This window comes from Ranitomeya imitator, chromosome 3 (assembly GCF_032444005.1).
Source record: "Ranitomeya imitator isolate aRanImi1 chromosome 3, aRanImi1.pri, whole genome shotgun sequence".
NCBI lineage: Eukaryota > Metazoa > Chordata > Amphibia > Anura > Dendrobatidae > Ranitomeya > Ranitomeya imitator.
The window spans coordinates 664409184-664424858 of NC_091284.1; the positions used below are offsets into that span (position 1 = coordinate 664409184).

The 15675-nt window shown below is 44.5% G+C and overlaps 1 protein-coding gene across 1 annotated transcript in view; it reads right to left on the reverse strand.

Annotated features, from left to right (window-relative positions):
- SUCLA2 (succinate-CoA ligase ADP-forming subunit beta) overlaps positions 1-15675 on the reverse strand; it is a 148595-nt gene that overhangs the window by 82571 nt on the left and 50349 nt on the right. The window contains exon 4 of the mRNA XM_069758283.1: positions 2544-2706. Within this exon, the coding sequence (XP_069614384.1) occupies positions 2544-2706 (163 nt within the window). The remainder of the gene's footprint in view (positions 1-2543; positions 2707-15675) is intronic.

Here is a 15675-nt window from a genome sequence, read left to right on the forward strand (position 1 = left end):
AAAAGCAGAAGAGAAAATGTTCAGCATGTGATCACAAGTTTGTGAATCACAGAGCAAATACTTAAAAGTGAGCACAATGCACATTATTAGGATCATGCAGGTTGTAGTCCCGCTAAATAAAAAGTCTCGGACAACCTTTTTAAGTACTAAACATACTTAATAGTCAGTAACCAATGAATAGTCTGTAATATGGCATTCAACTTGAAGAATTCATTTTCTTATCAATTTCAATAAAACTTAACACCTTTCTGCACATCTTTGATTAAAAACAAGTTAGCATTTAAAAGGCAATGAGCGCAGACCTATGGGGAATACGTTAAAATGTTTGTCATGGTTGATTCACAACTCTCGCAGATTTCTGGAAATTAATGCGAGGTATCCGTTCTCCAGGGCACGTTAATATTGGCTGCCAAACATCTGACAGTGTAATAAATCACTGCAGGCTTCTTCTAAGAGATGAAGAGATGAAATACCGGCTCTGCTCGGGGGAACCACCAAGGCACCGACAGTATAGAAGTGCTAAGAGAATCATAGAGACACAAAAAGCATCACATACATTACTAAGTGCAAGAATATAAAGGTATTGTGCCCACATTGCGGATTCGTGTGCGGATTTTTTCAGTACCGTTTTACCTGCAGATTTAGCGCGGATTTCCTGCGTTTTTTGTGCGGATTTCACCTGCGGATTCCTATAAAGGAACAGGTGTAAAACGCTGCAGAATCAGCACAAAGAATTGACATGCTGCAAAAAATACAACGCAGCGTTTCCGCAGCATGTGCACCTCGGATTTTGTTTTCCATAGGTTTACATTGTACTGTAAGCCGGATGGAAAACTGCTGCGAATCTACAGCGTCAATTCTGCAACGTGTGCACAGACCCAAAGGATTCACCATGATCAGTCTCTATTCTACATCAAGACGTGAATGAAGAAAACAGGGTACAGCTACCACAAATAAATTCAATAAACGTACAATTCAGATAAAACCTCATTTTTAGGACTTCTGTCCACATTTTCCTTTCGTACATTAAAGAGCGTGGACACCATATATTTTTCTTCTTCTTTGAATTGACTATGGGTTGCACCCCTGTCGATCTGTTATTACTGGAACCCCTGACGAAGGAGCTTCCCGGCTCCGAAACGCGCGTCGGGCTACCAGCGGACCGGACCCAGGGACACCAGAGAGCTCCCCCCCGTTTTGAGAGGTAATACATATGGGCTGAGCGGCTGCTAGCCCATGGAATTATATTCAGATTCGGACTACATTTGGTCAAATTTTGACCATGGGGGGATCTATGTAGGCAAGGTTGATGGTGCATCCTTGATTTCTTTCCCCACTTGGTTTTCCTAGGGACTCGTATGTTTTGCTGGGCTACAGGCACTTATCTTATTAACCCTATGTGGTATAAACTGTAACTATTAGTACATTGTAGCGCCTACATCCTAGGATTAGTCAGCATTATTTTATGCACCATATCCCTATGATTGATATCTATACTCTGGTGTCCTCTCCTCTATACAGTCATCTTTTATAACTAGGAGTCTGTGGTTTCCGATCCGCTGGCACAATTACATCTCTGTGCGGTGTCTCGCACCATGGTCCCACATTGTACCATTTATGTCCTAGTTTTTGTCATGATTTTTGTGTACAATATTTTGTATGTTCAATAAAATTATTTATAGAATGGAGTTATCCAGTTTTGGTCGTTTTATGTGGTTTCCACACCTTTTTTTCATTTTATTACTGGAACCTGTGGCACACAAAGGTTTTTGGAAGCTAATAGGACACAACAGCTCCTTCATTCCTATAGACCCCAATGTGATGTTGATGACCTTTCCTAAGGATTGTTGTACTGGGCAACCCCTTTACAATATATTGTCTGGCCACCAAGCCAAGCCTTTTGAGCGGGCTGAAATGTCATCCCTAGTGTAAAAGTGATAGCACTCGCTGCTAGGGATGAGTGGACCCATGGATTTTCGGGTTCATCGGTTCGGGGTTACTAGAACTGTACCCGAATCCCAAAGAAGCTGGAAAATCGCTCTCAACATTAAAACAGACTTCTGGAAGAAGTCAGTGTTCGGAGTTCAGCATCGGACAATAGGTGTCTGCTACAAAACCTAAACTTACTCACTACTGCTACAGGAAACCCTGAAGACCATATCATGGTCTTTTCTAAAGACCATAAAGTACATATCAAAAGTCCTTATCTAAAGACCTCTAGAAACCTCTCCATAAAGAAGTAATAGAAGGTCTAAAGTTGTAGAATGGGTTCAAAAAAATATTCAAACCAATGCATCTAACCACAACAGTCATAAAAAGAAAAAAATGCAAAATATGCAACTAAAAAAAAAACCCTCAACATTCCAATAAGCTCCATCATGCTGGATTATCATCTGAATTTATAGAAGGATGACGCACTGAGAAACTTATGTCGGTCATTTTACTTTCTCCGAGCGAGAAATTGGTCATGATTGCTCTCTGCAGCATGCACATTCCCTATAGCTTATAAGCCTTATAAACGCTATAAGAACGCGGGAACTCACTTGAAATGACCTTTCCATGGTAATTGCAAAGTAATATTCTCTCCTGGGATATCTGCGCTCACAGATGAACACATGGTTACATATCCTGCCCTTCTCTCCCGTCTGTTTCGTAAAAAGCAGCTTCCCAATCATCTGTGACGAAATAGCTTTGGCTTCTTCTGGACTATAATGAAAGAATAGAAAATGAAGTATCAGGGAAAAGAAGAAAAAGCAGACATGTATGTTAAGTGCTTGTACCCTGCCTCTGCTCTATATTGCCCCCACTCAGATGGATAAACAAATGACCATTATGGGAAGCATTGCCAGCAGTGTCAGGTCTATGAACTGTGCTTCTCTGACATTATCATCCTGTGTAAGGATAAAGAGGAGAGCAGATTCTTTGAAAATTCAATCACTGCATTGGAATGATTGGAAAAAGCTCATTTTCGCAGACATGTATTACCAAGCACAGCTCGGAGAGGAATCAATAAAAGAATCTAATTCTGAGCAGGCTAAGCTAAACTAGAAGTTCATGATGTGCACAACATCCTATCAAATCACCTTGAACATCATTTTATATCTAGAATGAAAATATGGGAAAAAACATGGCTGCTTTGTTCCAGAAACAAAACTACTGTCTATGTTATTGCCCTGCTATTACCACTTAGTTCAATTAAAGTCAAAGGGAACCTGTCCTCTTGTAATGCTGTGCAATCTATAGGCAGTACAAAAGGAGTATAGGCTGAAACCGAGGAGGCTGTAATGCTGTTTAACTACAGGCAGTATAGGAGCAGTATGGGAAGGAACCACGGAGGCTGTAATGCGCTTCAACAACAGGCAGTATAGGAGGAGTATAGGCAGGAGCCGAGGAGGCTGCAATGCTGTTCAACTACAGGCAGTATAGGCAGGAGCAAAGGAATATGTAATGCTGTTCAAGTATAGGCAGTATAGGAGGCGTATAGGCACGAGGTAAAGGAAGATGTAATGCTGTTCAAGTATAGGCAGTAAAGGAGGAGTATAGGCAGGAACCAAGGAGGCTGTAATGCTGTTTTACTACAGGCAGTATAGGCAGGAGTATAGGCAGGAGCTGAGGAGGCTGCAATGCTGTTCAACTACAGGCAGTATAGGCAGGAGCAAAGGAATATGTAATGCTGTTCAAGTATAGGCAGTAAAGGAGGAGTATAGGCAGGAACCAAGGAGGCTGTAATGCTGTTTAACTACAGGCAGTATAGGAGGAGTATAGGCAGGAGCTGAGGAGGCTGTGATGCTGTTAAACTATAGGCAGTATAGGCAGGAGCAGAGGAATATGTAATGCTGTTCAACTATAGGCAGTATAGGAGGAGTATAGGCAGGAGCTGAGGAGGCTATAATGCTGTTCAACTATAGGCGTAAAGGAGGAGTATAGGCAGGAGCTGAGGAGGCTGCAATGCTGTTCAACTATAGGCAGTAGCAGAAGAATGTGTAATGCTGCTCAAGTATAGGCAGTATAGAATGAGTATAGGCAGGAGTCGAGGGAGTTGTAACTACAGGCAGTAAAGGAGGAGTATAGGCCGGAGCTGAGGAGGCTGTAATGCTGTTCAACTACAGGCAGTATAGGAGGAGTATAGGCAGGAACCGAGGAGGCTGTAATGTTGTTCAACTACAGGCAGTATAGGAGGAGTATAGGCAGGAACCGAGGAGGCTGTAATGTTGTTCAACTACAGGCAGTATAGGAGGAGTATAGGCAGGAACCGAGGAGGCTGTAATGTTGTTCAACTACAGGCAGTATAGGAGGAGTATAGGCAGGAACCAAGGAGGTTGTAATGCTGTTCAAGTATAGGCAGTATAGGAGGAGTATAGGCAGGAGCCGAGGAGGCTGCAATGCTGTTCAACTACAGGCAGTATAGGAGGAGTATAGGCAGGAACCAAGGAGGTTGTAATGCTGTTCAAGTATAGGCAGTATAGGCAGGAGCAAAGGAATATGTAATGCTGTTCAAGTATAGGAGGCGTATAGGCAGGAGGTAAAGGAAGATGTAATGCTGTTCAAGTATAGGCAGTAAAGGAGGAGTATAGGCAGGAACCGAGGAGGCTGTAATGTTGTTCAACTACAGGCAGTATAGGAGGAGTATAGGCAGGAACCAAGGAGGTTGTAATGCTGTTCAAGTATAGGCAGTATAGGAGGAGTATAGGCAGGAGCCGAGGAGGCTGCAATGCTGTTCAACTACAGGCAGTATAGGCAGGAGCAAAGGAATATGTAATGCTGTTCAAGTATAGGCAGTATAGGAGGCGTATAGGCAGGAGGTAAAAGAAGATGTAATGCTGTTCAAGTATAGGCAGTAAAGGAGGAGTATAGGCAGGAACCGAGGAGGCTTTAATGCTGTTTAACTACAGGCAGTATAGGAGGAGTATAGGCAGGAGCTGAGGAGGCTGTGATGCTGTGCTACTATAGGCGTAAAGAAGGAGTATAGGCAGGAGCCGACGAGGCTGTAATGCTGTTCAACTACAGGCAGTATAGGAGGAGTATAGGCAGGAGCCGAGGAGGCTGTAATGCTGTTCAACTACAGGCAGTATAGGAGGAGTATAGGCAGGAACCGAGGAGGCTGTAATGCTGTTCAACTACAGGCAGTATAGGAGGAGTATAGGCAGGAACCGAGGAGGCTGTAATGCTGTTCAACTACAGGCAGTATAGGAGGAGTATAGGCAGGAACCGAGGAGGCTGTAATGCTGTTCAACTACAGGCAGTATAGGAGGAGTATAGGCAGGAACCGAGGAGGCTGTAATGCTGTTCAACTACAGGCAGTATAGGAGGAGTATAGGCAGGAACCGAGGAGGCTGAAATGCTGTTCAACTATAGGTAGTATAGGCAGGAGCAGAGGAATATGTAATGTTGTTCAACTATAGGCAGTACAAAAGGAGTATAGGCAGGAGCCGAGGAGGCTGTAATGCTGTTATGCTGTTCAACTATAGGTAGTATTGGAGGAGTATAGGCAAGAGCTGGCGAAGATGTAATTCTGTTCAAGTATAGGCAGTAGAGAATGAGTATAGGCAGGAGAAGAGCAGATATTAAAACTGTGCCCCATATACTGTATATGCAGCAAAGAGAGTATAGGAAGGAGAGGAGCAGATAGAAATTATGTATAATCTATAGGCAGTATAGAAGTAGTAAAAGCAGGAGATGAGTAGATCGTAATGATGTGAAATCTATAGGCAGTATAGAAGGAGTATAAGCATTGGATGAATAGATAACACTGTGCCAACTATAGGCGGTATAGAAGGACTATAGGCAGAAGAAGATTGCAATGCTATGCGGTCTATAGGCAGTGTAGAAGGAGTATATGCAGAAGGAGATAAGTAGCTTGCAATGCTATGCAGTCTATAGGCAGTGTAGAAGGAGTATATGCAGAAGGAGATGAACAGAAAGTAATCCTGTGCCATCTACAAGCATTATAGAGTATAAGCGGAAGAAGATAGGCAAATAGTAATGCTGTGCCATCTATAGGCAGTATAGAAGAAGGAGTATAGTCAGAAAGATATGAGCAGATTGATATGTAGTTTTGTGGAAAAAGATTCAGTAAAATAATGGAATTTGTTGATAAAATACTGTGCTTTCTCTATGTTTAGGAGTCTAGAGGGTGATCATATCTAGTGATTGACAGTAATTTCTGTGCACACAGACTGTCAAACACTGATAAGGTGCACCCACAAACCAAAATGAGCAGGGATCCACATCAACGAATTACAGGTTATGCTCAATGCAGTGCCCCAGAGTCCTGGTCGTTACAGTAATGTCGTTCTTCCACCTGGGGGAGCGATGTTACGTCTGATGGCACCAAAGGAGTTCACCCTGCCAGGTATCACAGCCACACACACACTTCACACGCCGGCCACCAGGGGGAGCGAAGGGTTCTATCTATTAGGCCACTCCTCACACTTGGGTAAAACTGGGGGTTGGTTAGGAAGTGAGGCAGAAGGAGGGAGAAGGAGAAGCTGACTGGAGGGAGAAGGAGATAGTCAGTAGGAGAAGACTGGGCTCGGCCCAGGAAGGAAAAGAAGGACATGGAGCTGCGCCTGCAACCCATGCGGCAGACTCCTAAGGAAGGACAAGAAAGGAAGTGTGCCATAGTGAGTGAGCACCGAAGTCGTAGCAACAGGAATAAAACACCAGTGGGAGACCAGCTAGGAGCAGGCTGCCTCCCATTGAGCGCAGATCCGGTAGCCGGAACACCGAGGGAGTAATAGACTCTACGCTTTACTTCAGAGACCGGCAGGACAGTCGATTCCAAGTTGGCTGCCCGACCTAAGAACCTAAGCAGACAAGGTGGCAACTCTGAGGAGGTGCGACACTAGGGTCCCTATAAAATAGCCTCAGGCCACCACCGTCATACGGGTTGGTCCTATCCATCTGGGGGACCGAGAGAAGAGTAATAAGAGTGAGGACCCTATGGGAGCTAATGCACGTAGGGACCTACTACGTTACTGTGCGCAAGGGGAAGGCTACTGATTTCCACCTGGATAAGGGGACTCTGGAATTGCCATCCGATCGGCTGGACTCTGCCTACCCTGTCATCCGGCACCCTGGACTGTGGATGCTGAAGCCTTCAGTAAAGGTAAAGAGACTGCACCCATTGTGTCCTCGTTATTCCCCGCGCCTTGCACCATCCACCATCACCATCTACACATCTGGGAAGCCCTGGGGATATACTTCAGCTGTGGGAAGGTATACCATCTAGCTGCCATTCCATCACCCCAGCGGACCCCTAAGTCACCCTAACCGAATACCACAGATGGCGTCACGAACACTATCGTTATCTACAAACTCTACCCCTTTTATTGGGCGCCCCTCATAGGGCCACGGTCCGTGTCGGGCCACCGTGACATCCCAGTTGAGGGAACTGAAGGACCCGGTACCGAGTACCCCATTGCCCATTACGTGGGGGCGATCCACTCAACCTATAAGTTAGAGCTGAACTCTGTCTGCAAAAATGCTTTCTAAACCAGAAAAAAAAACAACATAGTAATGCGGCCCCACTCCCCCAAAAAATCCAAATTAAAGGGAACCTGTCACCCCCAAAATCGATGGTGAGGTAAGCTCACCGTCATCAGGGGGTTATCTACAGCATTCTGTAATGCTGTAGATAAGCCGCCGATGTTACCTGAAAGAGAAAAAGAGGTTAGATTATACTCACCCAGGGGCGGTGCTGCTCCGATGGGTGTCTCAGGTCCGGAACAGCGCCTCCCATCTTCATTCCATGACGTCCTCTTCTGGTCTTCACGCCGCGGCTCCGGTGCAGGCGTACTTTGTCTGCCCTGTTGAGCGAAAAGGTCAGAGAGGCCCGGCGCCTGCGCACTACAGTACTTTGCTCTGCCCTCAACAGAGCAGACAAAGTATGCCTGCGCTGGAGCCGCGGCGTGAAGACCAGAAGAGGACGCCATGGAATGAAGATAGGAGGCGCCGGAGCGGACCCGAGACGCCTATTTGACCAGACCGCAGCGGGACCGCCCAGATTGAGTATAATCTAACCTCTTTTTCTCCTCTTTCAGGTTACAACGGGGGCTTATCTACAGCATTACAGAATGCTGTAGATAAGCCCCTGATGACGGTGAGCTTATCTCACCATCGATTTTGGGGGTGACAGGTTCCCTTACAGAATAAAAAACTTGTTCATTTTAAGGGAAAAAATATATTTACTGCACTCACTTTGTAGAATAAATAATGAAATCATTTTACAGTACAAGTCATGCTGGACGCAACAATAACATGTTTATTTATTTCTTTTTTTGCATGCAAGTTTGTTTTTGTTTTATTTCTTTAAAAAAAAAGTGATTTAACCAGAAGTAGCAAAAATAAACTTTATACATTTGGTTTTGTTGTAATGGTAATCTCGAGTATCGAGTATATTCGCTCATCACTAATAATAAATGATCAAAAAGTCATATGTGCCATAAAATGGTACCAAAGAAAATTTTTGTTAAATACTGGTAACGTGATTTTACAGAGCCCATGACAGCACCACCTGAGAGAGGATATCCGCCCATTAAGGAGAGGAAATTACTGAATAAAAGGGCGGTACCTCTCCTCCGCATCAGTTGGGTTTCAGAGTATAACAGTATCTCCAATTATTTGTACAACCAACACCAATCAAACATTATTAATTCTAATTATACACCCAACAGAATAGTGCACACCAAACAGTGAGAAGAAAAGATGGAATATAAGTGTGCTGTCACGGCCCTGTACAATCCCATTACCGGTAAATAAATATGATTTTTCCCCTTTTCCACCTTGGAGACTTACATAGAAGAAACACTTAGGGAGGTATCACTGATTGTAACACCTTTTTCCCAAAGGACAGATTGGCAGAGGAAGACAGATCAAGTCGGTAATGTTTATAAAAGGTGGAAGAAGAGGACCATGTAGCCACCTTAAATAGACACTTCCACCTTCTCTGCTAGGAGGTCGCGATGGCCTTGGTACAATAAGCCTTCAAGCTCCCTAGAACTGACACATTACTAGAGGAGTAGACTAACAGATTGGCCTCCCTGATCCATCTAATGGGTACCCCTTATTTTGAGGTCTTTCCTAACCCCCTGGAAGGTAACAAACAGCCTTAGCGTACCGGACGTAGGCAAGACATATGTTCGGTACTGTCCTTACTTCACTTTAAGTTCCATCAAGGACAGGAAACCAAAACTGATGTGAATGAGAGGTACCGCCCTTTTATTCAGTAGGTTTCCTGTCCTTGATAGGCGGATAATCTCTCTCAGGTGTTGTTGTCATGGGAGAAAAGGAAAAACTACACATTGTCACTAAAAAAAAAAAAAAATAAGCCTTCACGCATGCATACCCATTATTGATGGAAAAATGTAAAACATATTAGAGTTTGGTAAGAACAATGATTTTTTTTCTCAGTTTATATTCAGTTAGAAAGGAATACGATCATGAGTCTAACTGTATAGATTTGATAAAGCCACAATTCTACTGACCCAAAGACATTTTTAAAAAAAATGGCAGAGTTGTTGTGTTACTTTGTATTATTCCTAACAAAAAAAAGCAAACAAGTAAATAAGTTAGTTAATCACATTTACCTCAAAATGAGGCCTTAAAAAGAATAAAAAACCTCTCATACAGCTATACTGAAAAAAATGTAATAGTCATGGCTCTTGGAAAGCGACAAAAACATACTTATATATACACACACACACAAGTATATATACTTATATATGAATCCAGACCAAATAGAACACCATTAGTATATGAATGCCAAAAAAATACATAACACAGTGTTTGCATCTCAGACAATCTGCTTGGAGAGGACACTCCTGAATGCAGTAATCAACCAGAGAAAAATAGGAGTAATATGTCCAAGAATACAAATTTTATTGTCCATCATATAGTAACACAGTAAATAAATCACAATTAAAAGTAACGTAAAAATAGAGAGGGATCAGATACAAATTGGCCACAGGTATCTCAGCATAAATGTAACACAACATTAAAGTCCCAGCTACCCACACAGACGGACATACATTAGACCTGGTATTCACCCGTCTCTGCTCTCTATCTAACTTCACCACCTCCCCCTCTCATCCCTGTCCTCCCCACCGGTCATCCATGTCCAGCAAAATGCGCATCCCCGCAGAAACCTTGCACACCTAGACACTCACACACTCTCTGACTCTATCCTACCACTGGCATCCATATCCTCACTCCACAACACAGACAGTGCCACTGCTTTCTACAATGCCACTCTTGCATCAGCTATTGACACAGTTGCCCCTCTCGTCCATGGCAGAGTGCGACATATCAACACACCACTAAAAAGCTCCGGCAAGTGTCCAGGGTTGCAGAGCGGTGTTGGAAGAAAACACACTTGCAAGACGATTTCACTGCATTCAAACAGGCAACACCCGCTTTTAAATCTGCTCTCACATCTATTAAACAGGTCTACTTCACAACCCTCTTATCGTATCTTCACAACCCTCGTACCTTTAACTCCCTCTTCCGCCCCCCACTGCCCCCTCCAACCTCCCTCATCTCTGCTGAGGACTTTGCCACACACTTTAAAAATAAGATCAACCAGACAAGGCAAGTCTTCATTGTTCAACCACCACAACCCCTTTGTATACCAGACCAATGCCCAAACCCCATAACCTCCATATCCAACATCACTGAAGGGGGGCTTAATTGTCTCCTCTCCAAATCGCACCTCACCATCTGTGCGCTCGACCCCATCCCACCTCCTCCCCAACCTCACCACCACACTTATCCCATCCCTAACCCACCTCTTCAACCTATCCCTATCTTCTGGCACCTTCTCTTCTGCTTTCAAACATGCCACAATCACGCCTATCCTTAAAAAGCCAACCCTCGATCCAACTGCTATGTCCAGCTATCGCCCAATATCACTGCTCCCATTCGCTTCCAAACTCCTGGAGCAGCACGTCCACTCTGAACTTTCCTCCTACCTCTCATCTAACTTGCTCTTTGACAATCTACAATCTTTTTTCCGCGCCCATCACTCAACTGAGACAGCCCTGACCAAAATTACTAATGACCTACTTACCGCGAAAGCTAATGGACAATATTCTGTACTCCTCTTTCTAGACCTGTCCTCTGCTTTCGACACAGTTGACCACTGCCTCTTACTACAGATCCTCTCCTCCTTTGGCATCTAATACCTCGCCCTATCCTGGATCTCCTCATACCTTTCCAACCGCACATTCAGCGTCTCTCACTCCCACACTACCTCCTCATCCCACCCTCTCTCTGTTGGAGTCCCCCAAGGCTCTGTTCTAGGACCCCATCTCTTCTCAATCTATACACTTGGCTTGGGACAACTCATAAAGTCCCATGGATTACAGTACCACCTCTATGCTGATGACACTCAGATCTACCGCTCTGGCCCAGACGTCACCGCTCTGCTGTCCAGAATCCCAGAGTGCCTATCAGCCATATCCTCCTTCTCCTCTCGCTTCCTCAAACTCAATGTGGACAAATCTGAACGCATCATCTTTCCTCTATCCAATAGATCTTCCTTACCTGACCTATCTATCGCAATCAATGACATCATGCTTTCCCCCGTACCTGAAGTCCGCTGCCTCGGAGTAACCTACGACTCTGCCCTGTCCTTCAAACCGCACATCCAAGCTCCTTCCACCTCCTGTCGCCTCCAGCTCAAAAATATCTCCAGAATCCGTCCTTTCCTCAACCGTCAATCTACTAAAATGCTTGTGCATGCCCTCATCATCTCCCGCCTTGACTACTGCAACATCCTTTTCTGTGGCCTCTGTATCAGTATGTCATTGTTAGTTTGTTTACTGTAAGTGATATCTGTAACTTGTATGTAACCCCTTCTCATGTAGAGCACCATGGAATCAATGGTGCTATATAAATAAATAATAATTTACTATATAATTGTCTAAGGGTCACTTCCGTCTGTCTGTCTTTCTGTTTGTCTGTCACGGATATTCATTGGTCGCGGCCTCTGTCTATCATGGAAATCCAAGTCGCTGATTGGTCGCGGCAAAACAGCCACGACTAATCAGCGACGGGTACAGTCCGGAAGAAAACGGCTGCTCCTTACTCCCCGCAGTCAGTGCCCGGCGCCTGCATACTCCCCTCCAGTCACCGCTCAAACAAGGTTAATGCCGACGGTAACGGACCGTGTTATGCCGCGGGTAACGCACTCCATAACCGCTGCCATTAACCCTGTGTGTCCCCAACTTTTTACTATTGATGCTGCCTATGCGGCATCAATAGTAAAAAGATGTAATGTTAAAAATAATAAAAAAACTTGCTATTTTCACCCTCCGTAGTCCGCCGAGCCGCTCGCGCCAGCCGCCATCTTCTGTTCCCGGCGATGCATTACGAAATTACCCACCCAGAAGACTTAGCGGTCTCGCGAGGGTAATTTCGCAATGCATCCTGGGAACGGAAGACGGCGGCAGCCGTGCGCGTATCGCCGGGAGCTTCGCTGGATCCCAGGGGTGAGTATATAACAATTTTTTATTTTAATTATTTTTTTAACAGGGATATGGTGCCCACACTGCTGTATACTACGTGGGCTGTGTTAGATACCGCTGTGTTAGATATGGCTGCTATATACTACATAGGCAATGTTATATACTATGTGGGCTGTGTGATATACTCCTTGGGCTGTGCTATATACTGCGTGGGTTGTGCTATATATTACGTGGCCACTGTTATATACTACGTCGCCTGTGTTATATAATGCGTGGCTGCTATATACTGCGTGGGCTGTGTTATATAGTACGTGGCTGTGTTATATACTGCGTGGCCACTGTTATATATTGCATGGCCTGTATTAACGCATCGTGTATTCTACAATATGTATGTATATAGCAGCCACATAGTATATAGCACAGGCCAAGTAGTATTTGTCTGCTATATACTACATGGCCTGTGCGATATACTATGTGGATGCTATATACATACATAAAAACATATTCTAAAATACCCGATGCGTTAGAATCGGGCCACCATCTAGTAATAATAATAATAATTTATGCTGAGATACCTGTGGCCAATTTGTATCTGATCCCTCTCTATTTGTACGTTACTTTTAATTGTGATTTATTTACTATGTTACTATATGATAGACAATAAAATTTGTATTTTTGGACATACTACTCCTATTTTTCTCTGGTTTATTATTATATATTTATATATACACACACACAAATGCTGCACTTCATCATCCAGGTAACTGATGACAACGTCGTCCGATATTGTGGTCCCTTGTGGATTATCACTGCCCTGCTTACTTTAAAGGGTAACTGTACTTTTCAGAATAAGCTGCCGTGTGTATATAATAATAATCTTTATTTATATAGTGCCAACATATTCTGTAGCGCTTTACAGTTTGACAGTTTCAAACAACGATCATGAGTAACAACGTTAACAATAATATAATAAAGCAAAAATAAAACGATCCTGCTCTTGAGAGCTTACAATCGTGCTCTTGAGAGCTTACAAATCTACAATGAGGCGGGGGAGATACAAAGTACAGGTGTGTATTTATAATGATGGTCCAGCCATCTTGAGGGAATGGGGAATAGATAGAGATAGTGAATGAGCTACACACACACACATACATAAAATGACTTTGATTAGGGAACGTGATAGGCCGCTCTGAACAAATGTGTTTTGAAGGAGCGCTTAAAACTGTGCAAGTTGTGACTGGTCCTAATATCTTGGGGTAGAGCATTCCAGAGGATTGGCGCAGCGCGGGAGAAGTATTGAAGCCGAGAGTGGGAGGTACGGATTAGTACAGAGGTTAGTTGAAAGTCGTTTGCAGAGCGCAGCGAACGGCTAGGCGAATAGACAGAAATGAGAGAGATGTAGGGGGGTGTCGCACTGTGGAGAGCTTTGTGGCTGAGAACAAGTACTTTGAATTGCATCCTGTAACGAATGGGCAGCCAGTGTAATGACTGGCGAAGAGCGGACGCATCTGAGTAACTATTAGCCAGGTGGATGACCCTGGCTGCTGCATTAAAGATGGACTAGAGAGGGAAAAGTGGAGTGAGGGGGAGGCCAATTAATAGAGCGTTACAGTAGTCCAGACTAGGGTTGAGCGACTTTTACTTTTTTAGGGTCGAGTCGGGTTTCGCGAAACCCGACTATCTCAAAAGTCGAGTCGAGTGAAATCGGCCGATTATGGCGAAAAGTCGGGGATCGACCGAAACACAATGCAAAGTCAATGGGAAATCTAACTTTTTTTTCTCTGCCTCTCGCTCTCTCTCTCTCCTCCGTCCCTGAACAGAAAAGCTGGTGTTACACATTGCAAATCGCTACAGCGCACAAGCGACAAGATGGCGATAGGCATCCACGCCCCTAAGACCTATGTCATCACTCTGCCCACGCTCCTTCATTGGCTGAAAAAATGGCGCCAAACGCGTCATACGAAACGCGACTTTGGCGCGAAGATCGCCGACCGCATGGCCGATCCCACACTATGATCGGGTCGGGTTTCATGAAACCCGACTTTGCCAAAAGTCGGCGACTTTTGAATTTGTCCGATCCGTTTCGCTCAAGCCTAGTCCAGACGGGAGTGGATCAGGGCGACAATGAGGGGTTTTTTGTTTCCACGGTGAGACTAGGTCAGATTCTAGAGATGTTCTTTATGTGTAAGCGGCAAGAGATTGTATATGGGAGGTGAAGGAGAGATTAGGGTAAAACATAACACCCAGACAGTGCGCCTACTGCCGGGGTGTTATCAGGATGCCACTCAAGGAGAGGGAAATGTCAGATTTAGGGAGGTTAGTAGACGGCGGGGGCAGAAGAAGTTCAGTTTTGAATAAGTTGAGTTTCAGATAGAGAGCGGACATGATGTCGGAGACTGCAGACAGGCAGTCACTGGCGTTCTGTAGTACAGCAGGGGTAAGGTCAGGGGATGATGTATATAGTTGTGTGTCGTCACCATAAAGATGGTACTGAAAGCCAAATCTGCTGATGATCTGTCCAATTGGGGCCGTGTAGAGAGAGAAGAGAAGGGGGCCAAGGACTGAGCCCTGAGGTACCCCAACAGTGAGAGGAAGAGGAGATGAAGTGGAGCCAGCGAACAGAACACTGAAGGAGCGGTCAGAAAGATAGGAAGAGAACCAGAAGAGAGCAGTGTCCTTAACGCCTAGTGACTGGAGCCTAGAGAGCAGGAGAGGGTGGTCGACAGTGTCGAAAGCTGCAGAAAGGTCGAGGAGAATGAGCAGAGAGTGGTCACCGTTACATTTTGCTGTCAGAAGGTCGATGGTCACTTTGATGAGTGCAGATTCTGTCGAATGTAGGTGGTGGAAACCGGACTGTGAAGGGTCGAGGAGAGAGTGAGTGGAGAGGTAACGAGTAAGAAGGGAGTAGATCAGGTGCTCCAAGAGTTTAGAGATGAAGGGGAGATTGGAGACTGGTCTGTTGTTGTTTGTGCAGAATGGGTCGAGAGCGGGTTTCTTTAATAATGGAGTAATGAAGAGTGTTTGAAGGAGGAGGGGAAAATGCCTGAGGGAAGGGAGAGACTAAAGGTTGTAGTTAGGAGACTATATAATGAATAACACCATTTCTAGCCATTACATGACTTGTATCCTGCATTTTTCAATGGTTTTACCCTCTGCATAATCTCTCTCTTTACTTTTATTATTATTAATTTATATAGCACCATTAATTCCA